Here is a 17,567-nt window from a genome sequence, read left to right as displayed (position 1 = left end):
TTTTAACTGAGAACTGTCTTGCTTGATTAAAACATTTTACCTCTTTCTCCAGTAGAAGCTGCTTACAAGCAAAATACTTTGTTCACAACAATTTAGACTTCTTTGTTTCACATAACTGGAGCAGGGCTGGCAGAGGGGAAGGAGAAGGGAAAGTTGTTTTGTGTGAGCAGAAGAACATTCTGCTAGTGAATGCATATAGCCTAATACTTTGAGAAATGAAAGAAAGTAAAGAAATAAGCAACTTAGTTTGCTGTTTAGAAGAACTGGTTCAGGGAACTTTATGAGCTTATTATAATTTTTTGATTGGTGGCTTTTTTGGGGTGGGTGGGAGCTGCATCCTGAAAAGGTAGTTACAGTGTATTTAATGGTGGCTTTATTTATTTTTCCCTAGTCTGTGGTAGATGACTGGATAGAATCCTACAAACATGACAGGGATATAGCACTTCTTGATCTCATCAACTTCTTTATTCAATGTTCAGGCTGTAAAGGTAAGAAGTGTATTTGGAAGTAGCTTTACTTCCTTACAGACTTAAAAAAAAATTCGAATCCCACCCTTTTTTCAATTAACTATTCAACTTAAATGTGGGGGCTTTGCTTGCAAATGCCTGCCACCACTCTCTCTCTCAAGCACAGCTGGCTAGACATGTTTCCATTAGACTTGCCTGTCACAGAGTAGCTCAGTTCAGACATGATGCCCAAGTATGGCTAAGGAAGCACAACTATGGTTTGTCATGGCATCTGAATTTATAACCCAAGTTTTGTTATCAGCCAGCAAATCAGAACTGGAAATCACTGTTTGAAGTAGGCTTGCAAAAGATGGCTTGAGTTGATAGGATGTCTAAATTTCACAACTCAATGGTCACGTAGTGAGGAAACAATGTATTCACTCGAATGGGTTAGCTGCCTCTTCTTTAAAGATTTGAGAAGTCTTCTTCAATAAACACTTAAAAAAACAAACATTGCAGTGAGTGAGGAGGTAGAAGAAATAGCATAGTTTGCAGTATTTTCACTTCTTGTTGTTGGAGAGCAAGACTCGGTTCAGATGTCACTTTCTCAGTCTAATAAACTATGTTTTATTAGCTTGAGAACAAGCCCTGTACCATAAGGAAATAAAGGACTACATAACTTTTAAAAGACATCTGTAGGCAGCCCTATATTGGGAAGTTTTTAATGTTTGATATTTTACTATGTTTTATATGTGCTGCAAGCCGCCCAGGGTGGCTGGGGAATAAATAAAATTACTGTTATTATTATTATTATTATTATTATCTCTCTCCTCCTCCTCGGTTCTCTTGCTTGTAAAAATTGAAGACATTGTGGATTGATCTTAGGCTGCCAACTAGGATTTCATGTGTTTGTGAATCATAATATTTCAGGATTAATTTATTAACAATATTTCTGTAGTGGCTTGCCAGAGATTGAGGTGGCATACAATATAGCATATAACATGTTTTAGAAAATTCTAACAGCCAACTGTATAAAAACTTGCATGTTAGCAGCTTATAAAGCAGGCCTTGCCTGACTTTGTAATTGTTTGTATACACAAACAGTGCTTATTGTCCAAACATTAAATGACATTTCAGTTTAGTATGTTCCTGCATAACGTTTCCCCCCTCCCCCCCACAGAAGTTAAGGTCTGTGATACTGTATGATGTGATTTTAAATCACTATTTGTTACTTGTAGGGGTTGTAACAGCAGAGATGTTTCGACATATGCAAAACTCAGAAATTATTCGGAAAATGACTGAAGAATTTGATGAGGTAAATTTTAGACATATTTCTAGAAATTTTGTCATGCGTTTATGAAATGAACTATCATGTCGCAGGATATAAATGTTGATGTAATACATTGCATAACAAAGGATAGTGGTAGGGTGGAAAGTTAATAAGTAAAAGCAGTGGAAATGAACTTACAGTTAAAAAATGCAGATAATAATAATGGCATCTCTTTTGAAGGGATGTTTTAAGCAGTGCTAGAAACTCAGATATGTAAGTTAGCCACCAAATGGCACTTTAAACCTAAGTTACGATCACCACAGTGGAATGTTTGAGTCTCCATTGGAATAAAAATCACCTCAAAAAATAAACAGCCTCACTGATTTTTAAAGGATTGGAATTCAGCATCACACTAAGGCAATCATTCTGTCAGGGCAAGCTTTTTGACTTGCCGGATGGAACAGTCCGCTCTCTTTTGCCCCTGTGCGCTGTGGTGGTAGCTACTCCAATCCCCCCCAAGCCAGTTTGGGGGGTGGCTTGTGGAGGAAGGGAATAAAGCCCCATTACAGAAGCAGAAATCCTTTATTTTACTTATTGTATTTATATCCCACATTTATCTTCCAAGGAGCTCAAAGTAGTGTACATGGTTCTCCTCATCTCCAATTCATCCTCACAACAACCTTGTGAGGTAGGGTATGCTAAGAGATGGTGACTGGTCCAAAGTCACCCAGTGAGCTTCATGGATGAGTGAGGATTCAAACTCTGGTCTCCCAGGTCATAGTCCAACACACTGACTGCAGGGCTTCCATTGACAGGGCTCTTTAATGGATTCCCACCCAAAGTTGGCACTGGGTGATAAATAAACTGGGTGATAAATAAACTTCTCTGGGGTGTAAGGCTGAAAATTCTATATGTACACCTATCTGGTAGTAAGTCCCATTGAATTCACTGGAGATTACTTCTGAATAAACTTTCATATGATTGCATTACAAAACTATAACACTAAGCAAAAGTGGTGGGAACCAGGTCTACTGAGTATTCTTGGAACTGGAATGATAAAAATGAATGTGAGTACATAGAGTATACCTTGAGCATTGATATATGCATTTTGTGAAAAAGAAATGTAGGTCCTGTGCCATGAAGGCACAAAATGTCACGATATGGTTTAAGTCCACAAATAACTATATATTAACTATCATTTTTATAACCATTTTCCTTTTCAAAATTTTCCTGTGCTTCTAAATGGCTGATTAGCACAACCATTTTTAATGTTGCTCAAGCCATCTTTCAAACTTTCCAGAAAGTAGCAAGTCACACCATGTGAGTTAAGAGGCATTCATAAGGCTGATGGCCTTGTCTGAATTCCACCCACCCCACTTCAGTGTGAAGTACTGTTGTAAGGATAGCAGTGATACACAGTAGTAACAGTAGAAGAGAGTCAAAGGGGAGATACACACACACACACACACACACACACACACACACACACGGAAGTAAAAGAGAGTCCAGAGAACCACTAGGGACCAAAGAGTTGTCTTAAGAGAAAAATACCTGGCCAGACAGTGGGTTGTAGCCAAATAAGTTCTGCTTAGAGTAGACCCATTGATTGTAATGACCCTGTTAGCTATGCCTCGTAACTTAAATGGATTTACTTTGAGTAAGATTAGCTTTGACTAGAACCTACAATTCTGAAATCCTATCCACTAAACGTTAGAAATCCTTCTGAGCTTCATTCTGGAGTATGAAAGTTCACTTGTTTTGCAAACATCCCTTTGCAGCCCTGAGGTTCTGTAACTCATTAAAAAATAAACCTTGGAAACTTAGTTTATTGAGATGTTAGGTTTCATGTTTATGGAATAAAAAGATGAACACCATGCAGCTTTGGCCTCCAAGTGTCCTTGGCGGTGATATTAAATGACAAAAATAATCAGTGGTGTTTAATCCATGCAGGTGTTCAGGAAGGCAGGGTATTAACGATGTGCAGATAATTCTGTTGGGGCCACTCTCGTGTATCCTTCTGATAGGATGAACAGAGTTCAAGGAAAGTGTGTTCTTGTGTGTTCTGGACAGCTCTGTGGTTCAGCCACCATCACCCTAATAAAGCAGCTTCTGTTCTCCTCCTGGCTCCATTGTCTTAATTTCTCCCCCTCTTCACCCAGAGTTGCCAGCAACAAAAGTCTCCACAGATGGGTTGTTTGGAGCATTGTGGCGTCTTTTGCTACCATGCTACTACACGAGTTAGCTGACTTTTGTGGTAGTGTGACAGTAAAAGACGCTGCCGACTTGTGGAGATGTCAAGAGTTGCTGGTGATTCTGACATCTCTCCAGCTTGGCTGGCTGGTATGCAGCAAGAAATGCTACTGTGTGCCAGCCAGCCAGATGGTGATGTCAGTCACCAAGTAGATGGTTGTGAGTTGCGAAATGTGACTGGCGACCAGTGAATTTTGAACACTGGTTTTCAGGATAGGGTGGGGGACCTCTGGCCCAGAGGTCGAATATGACCCTCCAGGCCTCTATTGGGCCCTCAAGATTTTCTCTGTGCCACACCTGTCTCTGCTCTATGTCCTCCTTGAGTGCATAATGCCTATTGTGTGTGGAAGTGTTTGTGTATGTAATCCTCTGTCTGGCTTTTGCATGTCTGGAATGTAGCCTACTGTACAAAAGTAAGAATCATGTGTGGCTCCGCCCACATGTCCCTGGCCCCACTCACCACGGGCATGTAATCCACAGAGGGCTGCCCATGTGAGCCTACAGCTTTTCAGCTAAAGAAGCTTCTCCACCCCTGTTTTAAGGGGAGCGATGAAATACCAAGCATGAATAGAGATAGGTGTCCCAAAGAAGTTATTGGAAGCAAGACATTTAAAAAGAATATACATTTCCAATGTTAAATAATGGCCTTTAACAGTAATGAAGAAAACAATGGACAGTGGAGTTTTGAGAATTTTTGCGTGGGAGAAATTAAAAGATATTAACCCAGGGCACTGTTAAACAGCCATATTCATATTATTGGCATTGTTAGATTTAATATTGTATTTAAGTTTAGAAACAATATGATATATCATAAAGACGTGGAATATTTGATAAGTATTACATATGTGTGTACATGCTCCTACACAAATATCATTCTACTGTTTAAACCTTGAAATACTGTTTCAATATGTTTTTTTCAAGACTGCTTCCAACTATTCATCTAAAAGGGTTTAGCTGTATTTCTTAGCACAATGGTAATAAACTGCACAAGAGCCATACATATTCTGCTCTGAAGAGGTTATCAGTTTATGCCTTAATAAGGGAGCTCCTCTCCAGAAGTGTGTATTTTCAAGAGCTAAAAAGGACATTTGACTTCAACAGTAAACTGGATGTCTTACAGATTGCTTATCATTGGTTTCTTTTGAAATCCCTGCGTTGTTTTGAAAACTGCTTGTTGGCATCTCAGTTTATGTAGTTTTCTTAAAATAACTTCTTTCCCCAAGGCTATTCCAGAGTGATTATTATTATTCTTGCATGTTCAAATGCACCTGCTGCCTTGAGAGTTTTGGTTCTGCAAAAAATTGTTATGTTTTTGTGGTGAGCAGAAATCTTGGTTCCACTTTGGAAAGCAAAACAAAACTTAGAATATCTTATGTACTAAAGAAAACAATGATACAGTGGTGCCCCGCAAGACGAATGCCTCGCAAGATGAAAAACCCGCTAGACGAAAGGGTTTTCCGTTTTGGAGGTGCTTCGCAAAACAAATTTCCCTATGGGCTTCGCAAGACGAAATGTCTTGCGAGTTTTTCCGACTCCCCCCCCCTTTTTCTAAGCTGCTAAGCCGCTTATCTGCTTATCCACTAAGCTGATAAGCCGCTAAAAGCCGCTAATAGCGCTAATCCGCTAAGCCGTCAATGGGCTTGCTTCGCAAGACGAAAAAACCACTAGACGAAGAGAATTGCGGAACGGATTCTTTTCGTCTTGTGAGGCACCACTGTAATCCTTTTTGTGAGCAGCATTTCTTGGGTCTTGAAGAATGCTGACATTTACAGCATTTACTTCTGCTGTTTTAGTTCCTCAAGTCGTCTTATATTTTAACAAACAATAATATGAAATATCATTAACATATATTTGTTTCCTATTGTAGGATAGTGGAGATTATCCACTTACCATGGCTGGTCCTCAATGGAAGAAATTTAAGTCAAGCTTTTGTGAGTTTATTGGAGTATTGGTCCGGCAGTGTCAGTATAGTATCATATATGATGAGTATATGATGGACACAGTCATTTCACTACTTACAGGACTATCAGACTCTCAAGTCAGGGCATTTCGACATACTAGCACACTGGCAGGTAAGCAGTCTTTATTAGGATGATTTTGTGTATTCTCTTTTTAAGTCTTAAAAGGCATCCTGAATAATGATTTCTCCCATATTTTATTGAATTTGCGATGACTGGTTCAGAAATCTGCAGTAAGCCAAAGAGAAAAACATAGTTTGATAAAATAGATATCTATTTGCCTTCCTTAAAGTGGGAATAATCACAGTAAAATAAAATATATTTTGGGCTATATCCAAAAACTGAGATCATCCTCACTGGACTCCCTCCTGTATTACTGAATGTTAGCATGTGGATGCTTTGTTGTCTCTGCCTTCTGAAATAAAGCAGATGCAACTGGAAAAATGTCCATGAGAATATGGCTATGGTTGAGAATATCTGCCCTGGGTTCTGCCCCTGGGAAAGCTTTTTGGTACCAGGCAAAGACATGGGATTTGATTGCTACCCATCCACAAAAAATAGGATAGAGTCTCTGAATAAAACATATGTAATGAAAAGCATTTTTGAAAAGTTTCAGGTTATTTCAAATGGTTATGGAATAAGATACTATACTGTTGTAGAAAATATATTCCTGTTGTTATGTAAATGAAGACATTTCTTATTTATGCTAGTTTTTGTTTTATAAACTTACATACAAATGCACACATACATTTCTATGTGTGCATGTGTTGATTGTAATTTAATTTAGAAAAATAAAATACATTATTCATATGTTTGTACTGTAGTCATTCTAATGGGCCTGTTTTGATATCTCCTCCAATAAGAAAATAAAGATATAGAGGCAAATCAAGATAGTGGTTCATTAAGATCAGTATTATCTAGGTTGCATGTAACCATCCTTTCCATTTCTGAATGAATCATTCAAATGGTGCATCCCTGTACAAGTCCACTAAGACAGTGTTTCCCAACCTTGTGCCTCCAGCTGTTTTTGAACTACAACTTCCATCATCCGACTAGTGGCAAGGGATGATGGGAACTGTAGTCCAAAAACAGCTGGAGGCACAAGGTTGGGAAACACTGCACTAAGAAGTAAGTCCCCTTGAGTTCAGTGGGACTTACTGCCAAGTAAGTGTGTATATGATTGCAGCCTTGTTTACATTGAGCAGTCTAATTTAAATGTACTATAGTGGTTTTGTCTCTATGTCTCATTTGGCAGTCTTGATAATGTCTTTATTTATTTTTTTAAACACATGCACGTTAAGTGATTTTATCTTTCATACTTTTTAGCTATGAAACTGATGACTGCATTAGTGAATGTGGCATTAAATCTGAGCATTAACATGGACAATACACAACGACAGTATGAAGCAGAACGAAATAAAATAATTGTAAAACGAGCTAATGATAGACTGGAGCTCTTGCTACAAAAAAGGAAAGAGGTTAGAGCCTTTGTCAATTATTTTAATCTCTAAAGATTTTGATGCAAAATGAGATGTGCTGTCAGTTGATTGTGAAATTTATCTTGCCATTGCTTAGTTATTGGAACATAAGAATAGCCTGCTAGATTAGGCCAATGAGCCTTCTAGTCCAGCATTCTGCTCTCATAATGGCCAACCAGATGCCTGTGGAAAACCAGGGAGCAGAACATGAGTGCATGAGCACTCTCTTCTCCCACAGTTTCCAGCAACTGGTATTTGGAAGCATTGTTGCCTCCGACTTTGGAGGTAGAGCATAGAAATCATGGCTAGTAGCCATTGACACCCTCTTCTCCATGAATTTGTTTAATCTTTTAAAGTTTTAACACATCCAACACAACGACCAAGTGTGCAAAAGATTCAAATAGAGTGGCATGCCCAAGGTCACCCAGTGACCGCATGGGAGAGGTGGGCTCTCCATGCAGTTGTCTAATCCTCTGTTAAAGCTATCCAAGTTGGTGGCCATCACTGCCTCCTTAAAGAGTGAGTTCCATTGTTTGCCTATGTACTGTATGAAGAACAAGGCAAGGACCCTAAATCACCCCAATCATATAGTAAACCAGTATGCCAAGATAGGGTCTTCCATAACTGCTAAGCGTTTGAATAATATTATAAATAAATAAATAAATATGTAAATTCAGATCAAACCTGATTGTATCAAATTAATTAAGAAGTGTAAGCAATTGCGGAAAAAGCCTTTGTTAGGCCTGAATGACCCTTTCTAGTAAGAACCCTTCAATAAGTGAATCTCAGTAGCATATTTAAAGAGTGGGTTGACCTAATGTTAGAAGTTTTTGTTAATAATCACTTGTCAAAGCTACTAAGATTGCAGTGTGCCCACATGTCAAAGGTGTTCATGATCTCTTCCTGGCTTGCAAGAGTTCATAATGTCTCTACGCGAAAGATAATAACACATCAATACAAAATACATGGAACTTACTGTACACTTTTGGAGAAGCTGGTTACTAGATCTGGTTACTAGATTAATACTGCTAAATCATTTATTTTCGGAATACTATAAATCTGAAAGCTCAAGTGACAAACACCTTTTATAAATACTTTGGATTTCATTTAAAAATCAGCCCAATAAAATATTGAAGAGTTTGGTTGCACAGATCGCAACTATAACAAAATAAGCACAGAAATAGATGAAGATCTTAAAAGGTGACAGTCTCTTTCTCTGTATAGGCAAAATACCAGCTATTTCTATGATTATTTTATCCATGGGTGTAGGCTTGTTTCAAGGAAAGCTAACCAAGACAGCCCTTTAAAAGACTATGTTGACTCCCACCAGCTGCATTTGTGCTGTGTGGAACATTATATACAATGGAGTTTCCTTTTTACCCTTTCTCCAAAAATTGAGTTTTTAGTCTAGTTTACTGTGGGTCCTCAAACTTTTCTGCTAGGTGGCACTGAGCATTAGTTTTTCTATGAAATTCTTACCTCCAGAATTTAGCTACTGTGTCATGAGTCTTCACAGGATTTGGATCCTAGCTGACAATGATCTTACTGTGCCTAAGGCACAATATAAATATAATAATAGCCTATCCGGCTGGGTTTCCCCAGCCACTCTGGGCGGCTTCCAATAAAATATTAAAATACAATAGTGCATCAAACATTAAAAGCTTCCCTAAACAGGGCTGCCTTCAGATGTCTTCTAGTATTGAAGTATTGAAATATTGAAGTACAATGGCTGTAGTTTTAGTTTCAAAGTTCCTGTAGCATGAATAGTGTAAATAGTCAACATGCATGTCATCTGGGTACAAAGGATGGATGTAGAGGATATATTTCTTTTCCTATGCACTCTATCTTCTCCTTTTCCATGGATAATCTCACTTTGGCTAAAGAACTATTGGGCAGAGTCAAAGTGACTCTTCTCCCAACATGTGCACCATACCTGAGAACAAGTGGAGGCCAAGGAAGCATTTCTTTCCAAACTGGGGAGCTGGGCTCAGAGAGCCTCTTAACTGAACTTAGTGCCATTTAATCTCCCTACATTGCTCTTAAGAGAGCTTCTGCTTTCTTTTATGGGATGGTGTCCAACATTGAATCACTTCCTTCCGCTCTCTGGTCTTAGATGTCTCTAGATGATTAGGTTCTCTGCAAAAGGTAAAAGTGAGTTTATTGAAAGCATGGTGGGGCAACAGTTCATCAATGCTCATAAATTGCTTTCTCTAAAAGAAACACTCCACCTCACCCCCTAATTGTGTGCACTCTTGTAAGCATATCTTCAAGCTTCATTGTTTCATTAGTATAATTTTAAACTTTTATGGATATTTTATTCATGTTGCTATCCTACTGTATGGCATGTGGGGAACATTTGACCCTCCAGCTTTTGTTGCAGCTACAACTCTCATCAGCCCCAGGAAGCCTGGCGAATGGCAATTGTAATACAGCAACATCTAGAGGGCCAAAAGTTTCCCACACCAGTATGGCATGCAGTAGTGTTCACACACTGAAAATGATTTGTTAATATGCAATTATTTAAACAAATTCACCTGTCCCGTAATCTTTTTTGAGAATTATTTCAGTTTTATAGACATGTATTGTGTCAGTATATCTCTTAAAACTACAGTTTCTTCATTTGGCACTTAATGTATTTTTCAGCTCCAAGAAAATCAGGATGAAATAGAGAATATGATGAATGCAATTTTTAAAGGTGTATTTGTTCATAGATACAGGTGAGTTCAGTTGCTCTGTGCTATAGAACGGGCTAAGCTTTGCTTGTGATTATTTTATTTATCATATTTTACTTACTTTTCAATTCTCTTCCAGGGATGCAATAGCTGAAATAAGAGCAATCTGTATTGAAGAAATTGGGATTTGGATGAAAATGTATAGTGATGCCTTTCTCAATGACAGCTATTTAAAATATGTGGGATGGACAATGCATGACAAGGTAAGATGCTGTGTACCATTTGTCCATTTTCAAGGTTTTCAGAATTATTGAGAATAAAGCAGCAAAACTAAACAAAGTTAGTTTCAGTACAGGTACAACATTTTAAATATATATTATCTGTTGGTTTTAAGCAAAATGGAGAAGTACAAAAGTTAAGTTATATGAATTACATTCCAAGAGGTCTTTGAGTCAAAAGCGTTTCACAAGTTGTTGGGTATTGCTTGGGACCAAAGTGCCTGCATGCACATGTTCATCAGGCTCTTTACAGTGTGCCTTGTCAGTAGTGGTGCCATAACCCTGGAATGCTTTTTAGGAAGGCTGTTGGTGTGTGGTAAGCCATAAACTATGGTTTATTGTGAATGAGCAATATGCTAGCACACACTGTCAAATCGCTCCTGCTGCACTTCTCTCCTAGTGTGAGCAGGAGCAATCAACCAGGAACCTTAGTTTCTATCAATGTCTGAACCAGCACATGGTTTTCTTTCTCTACAAACTACAATCTGTGAAACTAAGGCTCTTTCCCAATTTGTGGTTTGTTTGGGAAACACAAACTACAAGCTCTGGTTTGGATTATAGCTTGTTGCCCTCACTCGGGAACGAGAGCAGCTGGAGCAATTTGCCAGCATTCAGTAGCATGCTGTTCATTCACAGTAAGCCATGTTTATGGATTACCATGTTAGAATGCAGCCAGTAGTTGTTTGGATCCCAGTCACAATCATAGTGAGGAAGATTGTATTGTTTTTGGGAATATTGCCTGTTTGATCAGGAGAGTGCTTGGTTATTAATATGACAGCAACAAACCAAGAACAGTAAAGACCTGCAGCATTTAACTTTGATTTAGAATAGATGTAGGGCTGTTCAATCAATGAATGCAGCATGTCATGTTGAAAAATGATATTTAAAGCCTCCATGTGTTTGATTTTTTCTTAGCAAGGGGAGGTAAGACTCAAATGTCTTACAGCTTTGCAAGGGCTTTATTATAATAAAGAACTGAATTCCAAATTGGAGCTCTTCACCAGTCGATTCAAGGTTCGTATTTTTACTCTTTCATTTAAGCTAGCATTTTCTCTCTCTTTCATTTAAGCTAGCATTCCAGACTTTCCATTTTTAACACTTGTCATTTTAAAACTTTGTTTCTCCCCCCCCCCATCAGGATAGAATTGTGTCTATGACTCTAGACAAAGAATATGATGTGGCAGTGCAAGCAATAAAACTACTTACTCTTGTTTTACAGTAAGTATTTCAGGGTAATATGTGTGTAATATAAACATGTGGAGTTAATTTGTACATTTTGTTTACGTGCACTTTGACAAAGCTTTGAACACAGAATATCTGTTTTGCAGTGTCACTTTTATTATGTTGCTTATGGGGCTGAAAGATCTTTTTTTTGGGGGGGGGGATTCAGTTTTTATCATGCTGGGATACTCTGAGCAGGTTTTTAAGTAGTTCTCAACAGCCATTTGTGCCAGAAAATGTCATGATTCCTTGATATATTTGTTTAAGAGCCCAAATTCTTTGGTGGGTTTTTTGTTCATGTCCACAGTGAGCAGCAGGGCAGCCTAAACTGACTTAGTGAGGTCACCTGTTCTGCTGTGGTAATTTTAAAAGTCCACTGATTTCATGGAAGTTATTTGTAGGTGGTGTAAGAATTCCTACAGCATCTTCACCCAGTTTCCAAGCAGCTGCAGCTATCAACTACTTAGCAATCAACCGGATTCACCCTGTCTCCATTATATCATTTTATTGCCAATTACATTTCATTATACTTGAATAAAAATGTCTGAGAGAATTTGGCCCATTTCCCACAGTGCAAATAATATTACATATAAAACTGCTGTAGTACTTGACCAGCCCTCCATTCATAACCAATTCTGGTAGCTATGGGACATGTCAACTGTTGGCGGCAAAGATAACTTTGCTGTCAGCATTTACCTCAGATCACTTACCGTTTTTTTATACAGCTGTTCACAAATTTAACAAGCAGCTAATGAAACTCAGTAAAATGAAACTAGTTATGCAATCCCTGAGCGGTTGGTGTACATGGCTTTGGACTGCAATACCTCATGGACCACCTCCCCCCATATGAACCAGTCGACCTTGCAGTCATCGTTTGGGGCCTTCTTTGTGTGCCTTCTCTGTGAGAGGTCTGGAGGGCAGCAAAACCATAATGGATTTTCTGGGTTGGCTCCCTGCTTGTGGAATGCTCTCCCCTGAGATGCTCACCTGACACCTTTGTTCTATAACTTTAGGCACCAAGGAAAAACATTCCTCTTCTACCAGTCCTTTGGCTAATTAAACTATCTATGGCCTTTTATACTGTGGGGTGCATGCATAGTGTTTTCATTTGTTACTGTGATACGTATTTTTGTGCTTTTATATTGTAAACCTAGCTCTGTTGGCTTTGTGGTTATTGTTTCTGTACTTTTATTTTTGTCTACATCGAAATATTAGTCACTTTGCTCCTTTTTTTATTTTAATGTTAACATCAACTTTGAATCTCTTCGTTCTTCCTTAAGATTTTGGGATATATATTTTTTATTTTCATTTCTAGGAGTAGTGAAGAAGTCCTGACTGCAGAAGACTGTGAAAATGTCTACCACCTGGTTTACTCTGCCCATCGTCCAGTAGCTGTAGCAGCAGGAGAATTTCTTTATAAAAAGTAAGGCAGGATAATGTTTTTGTATAAGTACCACTTATGAAATGGTTAATGTTTTCTGTAATTAGCATACTATGGATATGTTTTAAACAAAGTCTCTCCTCATGAGGGAAGCAATAATCGAATGCACTATAGTTGCTTCAGACTGTAGGAAGTTACACAAATATCACAACCTAAGTTTTATTTCTTTAGTTCCACCTGAGCAGGAAATCTCAGTACTGTGCTATATACAGGCCTATGTCAGAGTCAGTTCCAACCAAATGGGGCTTGATAATGTTAAAGTTTGTTTCTGGACCCCATTTGAAGTGCTTGTTTTGACCTTTAAAAGTCTCATACAGTTTAGGGAAACTATGCCTGCTCACACTCTGTGGACATCTTGTGCCTTTCACTGCATGCCACAGCTCTAGTAAATGGACAGCCTGAAAATCCTGGTGGTTTTTGTATTTATGGTTCAGTTCAGTTAATGACTTAAGGTTTTTTGGTGTGATATCTGACTTGACAAATAACAATTTATAGTTGATTAGCAAATTGGATGATCATAAACCAGGATTTGCAAACTAGTTTCCACTAACTATGGTTAGTGGAGTGCAGGAGGTATTATGCAGACTTAAGATGAGTATAGTTTTATGGAATTCAAAGCATAATACAATAAAATACAATGTGTAATAAACAAAAGAAGCAATTTGGGCATCATTTGGGGGAAAGGGTTGTTTCCATTTCTGATCTGGAGGCAGTGTTCTACTTGGAAGTAAATTCCAGCAGTTCAGTGGGGTTTCCTCCCAAGTAAAACATGCATGGATTGGGGACCTTAATGACTAAAGCCATTTGTGTGTGTGTGTGGTAATACTGCTGCCCTGAGATGTTCCAAAGCAACTGCATAGGCCAGTGGTGTGCAAACGTTTTTTTAAAGTGGGCCGGAAATGAAGGGTTTTTTTAGGGTTGAAGTTGTTGAGCTTTTTTTTAGGATTTTATCCCAGGAAGGAAACTGCCACAGGAGCCAGATAAAATCCGACAGGCCGGATTAGGTCCTGAAATGAACTTTGTACTTAGGCAGTATTGAGGTAGACAGAGCATTGAGTCAGACTTGGTATAAGGCTCCTTCCTGTGTATCTGTTTCAACGGGACTATGGCTCAGTGCCAAGAACATCTTTGCACCCAGAAGGACCTTGGTTCAACTCCCTGCTTTGGTTAGAGCATAGTGATGATAATGCCAAGGTTGCATGTTCAGGCTCCATATGGGGCAGCTGCACATTCCTGCATTGCAGGGTTGGACTAGATGATCCTCAGGGTTCCTTCTATCTCCACAATTCTATGATTCTAAGTATGCAAGTATTTGCATTCCTGCTATCCTAACCCAACCCAACACACACATATTTAAACTAGGCCACTGAGTGTTCAGTTGCCAGAGGTGAATATGCAAGAAAGTGCCTCAGCGTTTGCCTGACAGAACAGAAAGTAGAAGTTGGAAAATGTGCCCCCTTTTTTGTTTTTCAAAATGTGGCAACCCTATTATAGGCAACCCTTCCATAGTGATAGAGGATGAGATCCCACATAGTGCCAGTGTACACAGTGGGAATTCCCCTTCCTCTTCTGCCCCCTACATCTCTCTCCCCCCCCGCCGCCCCATCTATCTCAGAGGGTCCCTCAACCCACTGGAGCAGATTTTGGGGTGCATGGGTGACAGCAAGGAAAATGAGAAATAAAATGTATCACGTGTGCAAATGGAAGTTCACTGCATCAGTAGGGTGCAACAATTGGATATTGTCTATAAAAGAGCAAACTTTTACCTGTTAATAATAGTTAACTGTTGCTCTTGAAAACATCATCTGTCTAGTAAATGCATATACAGCAATTTTTGATATAGCAATAAATGTCTGGTGCTTGTTTTTTTGTTCCCTTGCTTTGAAAGGCTTTTTAGTCGTAGAGACCCTGAAGAGGATGGAATTCTTAAAAGACGGGGGAGACAAGGTCCAAATGCTAACCTTGTCAAGACTTTAGTATTTTTCTTTTTGGAAAGTGAGGTATGTTTATGAGTAACTTGTTCATTTTATAGAACTATAGTTAAGATAAATGCTTGATTTTTATGGTGATTTCTTCCAGAAGAGCATACCAGGCATTCAAGACTTTCTGAATAGTAAGAAGTGTCTCACCCAAGTATAGCAATTTGCTTAAAAGAGCAGTAAAATAGTTTTGCCACAGTTCATTTTATATACAGTGGTACCTTGGGTTACAAACGCTTCGGGTTACAAACTCTGCTAACCCAGAAGTAGTTGCTCCAGGTTGCAAACTTTGCCCCAGGATGAGAACGGAAATTGCAGTGCGGTGGTGGCAGCTGGAGGCCCCATTAGTGAAAGCGTGCCTCAGGTTAAGAGCGGTTTCGGGTTAAGAATGGACCTCCGGAACAAATTAAGTTTGTAGCCCGAGGTACCACTGTATCTGTTGAACATTTTTTTAAACTAGGATGTCTTTACAAATCTGTTATTATTTATTTTACTGTAGAGGTAGTTTTTGATGATTAAACAGCTGCCTAGAGTGAGGCCGAGGCCTATGTTTTTTTGGCTACACTAATTAGTGGGAAATGAGTTCATGAAAAGTTTTGGCTACTCTGTTAAGAGTATGAATATAAACAATATGGCCAGGAAGATTGAAGTCATAGGCCACATTTCCTTTGCTCTTCTGTGCACCTCCAAATCTCTCCCTTTATGATTATTCCTGACACTGTTTAGCATTGACAGTTTTGATAATAGAAGCATGAGGGGAGAAGAAGAGTTGTCTGATTTGAGGTTCTTTGAGTGTTTTGCTGTGATTAGATCTTTCAAATAACCATGACTGTCACTGTCAATTAAAATGCAGCACACATTTCTGAATAAGTAAACCAGTTCAGGATGCTTAAATACACTTGTTTCAAGGGGTCATCATAGTAACTGCAAACAAATAACAAAACATTTTCCTGGTTAATTGCCCATAATTCTGTTCAGTATTAACACTTCCCTTTGAAATTATAAATAACAGGAATTAGTATTAGCTCTTTCACAGCTTCAACAACAGTAGGGCTTTTCCTAACCATTGGGGTATACATATTAACTAGTTTTCCTGAGACAAAATGTTAAATACAGTTGAATCTTTTTTAGTTACATGAGCATGCTGCTTACTTGGTGGACAGCATGTGGGATTGTGCCACTGACCTCTTGAAGGACTGGGAATGTATGAATAGTCTTCTGTTGGAGGAGCCACTCAATGGAGAAGAACGTAAGATTTCACTGTATTCTTCAGCATCAAACTTTTTCATAAGAAGACTTTATAGTCTGGTTGGGAAGGGGTTTTGAGTTTGGAGAGGTTTCCTTTCTCATGGAAGAGAAAGGGAAGCTCTTTTGTGTACAGAAATCTGGGTTGCAACCATTGGTTAGCAAATAGTCCATATGTCTTGCAGTCCATAGGTCAGTTTGGTTCTATGCATATTTCCTTGGAATGTACTCTTGGATTGGACATACTCTTTATGAAGCATAGTTTGTAGCCTAAATCTGTTGAATTTTTGTTGTCTTCAACTTGGGGATCAAATGAAATATCTATATGTTTAATAAACAAGTTCTCCAGAGAACTATAGAGTGGATCTTGCAGTGGTGAGGAGCGAAATCCACTTTCCCTTGGTCTCTCACCATGATTTTTTAGTATACAAAGTTAACCCCCTCCCCTATTTCATAGTCAAACCAGCAAATGTGTTTTAATAAACAAACAGATGTCTGGTTGCTCCTCAGTTTTTCTGTATAGGTATTGTGGTTGTAGGAATAATGCTGTCTTGCAGATTTATACTGAAACATCATCCCTGATAATTTTATTAAACATTTGAAATCATTTTAATACTAAATCAGTACCTTGAGTTAATTCTGCAGATCAGTACCCTTGCTCCTGCTTTGTTCTTATCATGTGAATCTCCCATTTACTTTATTCAGTAAAAATAATACTGCTGTCTTCTTAAAGAAAGCATTAAAATGCAAATACAGCCTTGAATGTAGTACAAAAACTGTAAAACATTACTATTACTTCCAAACCTGAATTCAAACTCATAATTGTACACATTTGTTGTTTTCTACTTAATCTTGATGCCCCAGTTGCAAGTTTAACCTATTAACATAATTCCAGTGGAAAACCTTTATTACTTATATCTAAGGCTTCATAAGCAGGTATGTTCTTAGGAAAAATGAGTTGAAATATTTTGATCTTTTTTATAATTTCAGCTTTAACAGACAAACAGGAAAGTGCACTAATTGAAATAATGTTGTGTACAATTAGACAAGCAGCTGAATGTCATCCGCCTGTAGGAAGAGGCTCAGGAAAGCGGGTATGGTTTTGTTTTTGTAAACTTATAGTATGGCAGTAGTGCTGAATTCATTCTCATATTTGATTTTAATAATAAGGCTTTCTAGCAAATGAAAAACTGTGTTGGTAATTCTTCACATATGTTGTGTCAGATGGATGCAGTACAATGTCAGTAATGTTGCATTGTTAAAATACGTATCAAAAGACCCTATAGTTGTGTCCCAAAAGCCTTTTAACTTTCATTGGATTATTACATT

The 17,567-nt window shown here is 38.4% G+C and overlaps 1 protein-coding gene across 5 annotated transcripts in view; it reads left to right on the top strand.

Moving 5' to 3' along the window:
• The window catches only part of STAG2 (STAG2 cohesin complex component), a 65,634-nt gene that overhangs the window by 27,325 nt on the left and 20,742 nt on the right, over positions 1 to 17,567 (top strand). For 4 of the 5 annotated variants that reach the window (XM_079962392.1, XM_079962390.1, XM_079962393.1 and 1 more), the window contains exons 5-16: positions 392 to 488; positions 1,685 to 1,761; positions 5,834 to 6,038; positions 7,251 to 7,402; positions 10,046 to 10,119; positions 10,214 to 10,337; positions 11,268 to 11,366; positions 11,491 to 11,570; positions 12,889 to 12,996; positions 14,903 to 15,014; positions 16,125 to 16,242; positions 17,229 to 17,332. In XM_079962392.1, coding sequence (XP_079818518.1) covers positions 392 to 488; positions 1,685 to 1,761; positions 5,834 to 6,038; positions 7,251 to 7,402; positions 10,046 to 10,119; positions 10,214 to 10,337; positions 11,268 to 11,366; positions 11,491 to 11,570; positions 12,889 to 12,996; positions 14,903 to 15,014; positions 16,125 to 16,242; positions 17,229 to 17,332 — 1,350 coding nt within the window. The remainder of the gene's footprint in view (positions 1 to 391; positions 489 to 1,684; positions 1,762 to 5,833; positions 6,039 to 7,250; positions 7,403 to 10,045; positions 10,120 to 10,213; positions 10,338 to 11,267; positions 11,367 to 11,490; positions 11,571 to 12,888; positions 12,997 to 14,902; positions 15,015 to 16,124; positions 16,243 to 17,228; positions 17,333 to 17,567) is intronic. The other variant, XM_079962394.1, reaches the window with a different exon arrangement.

The sequence above is a fragment of the Podarcis cretensis genome (assembly GCF_951804945.1).
Source record: "Podarcis cretensis genome assembly, chromosome: Z".
NCBI classification, from domain to species: Eukaryota; Metazoa; Chordata; class Lepidosauria; order Squamata; family Lacertidae; genus Podarcis; species Podarcis cretensis.
The sequence above is the reverse complement of the archived record's forward strand: the minus strand, read 5'-3'. Positions and strand labels throughout refer to the sequence as shown.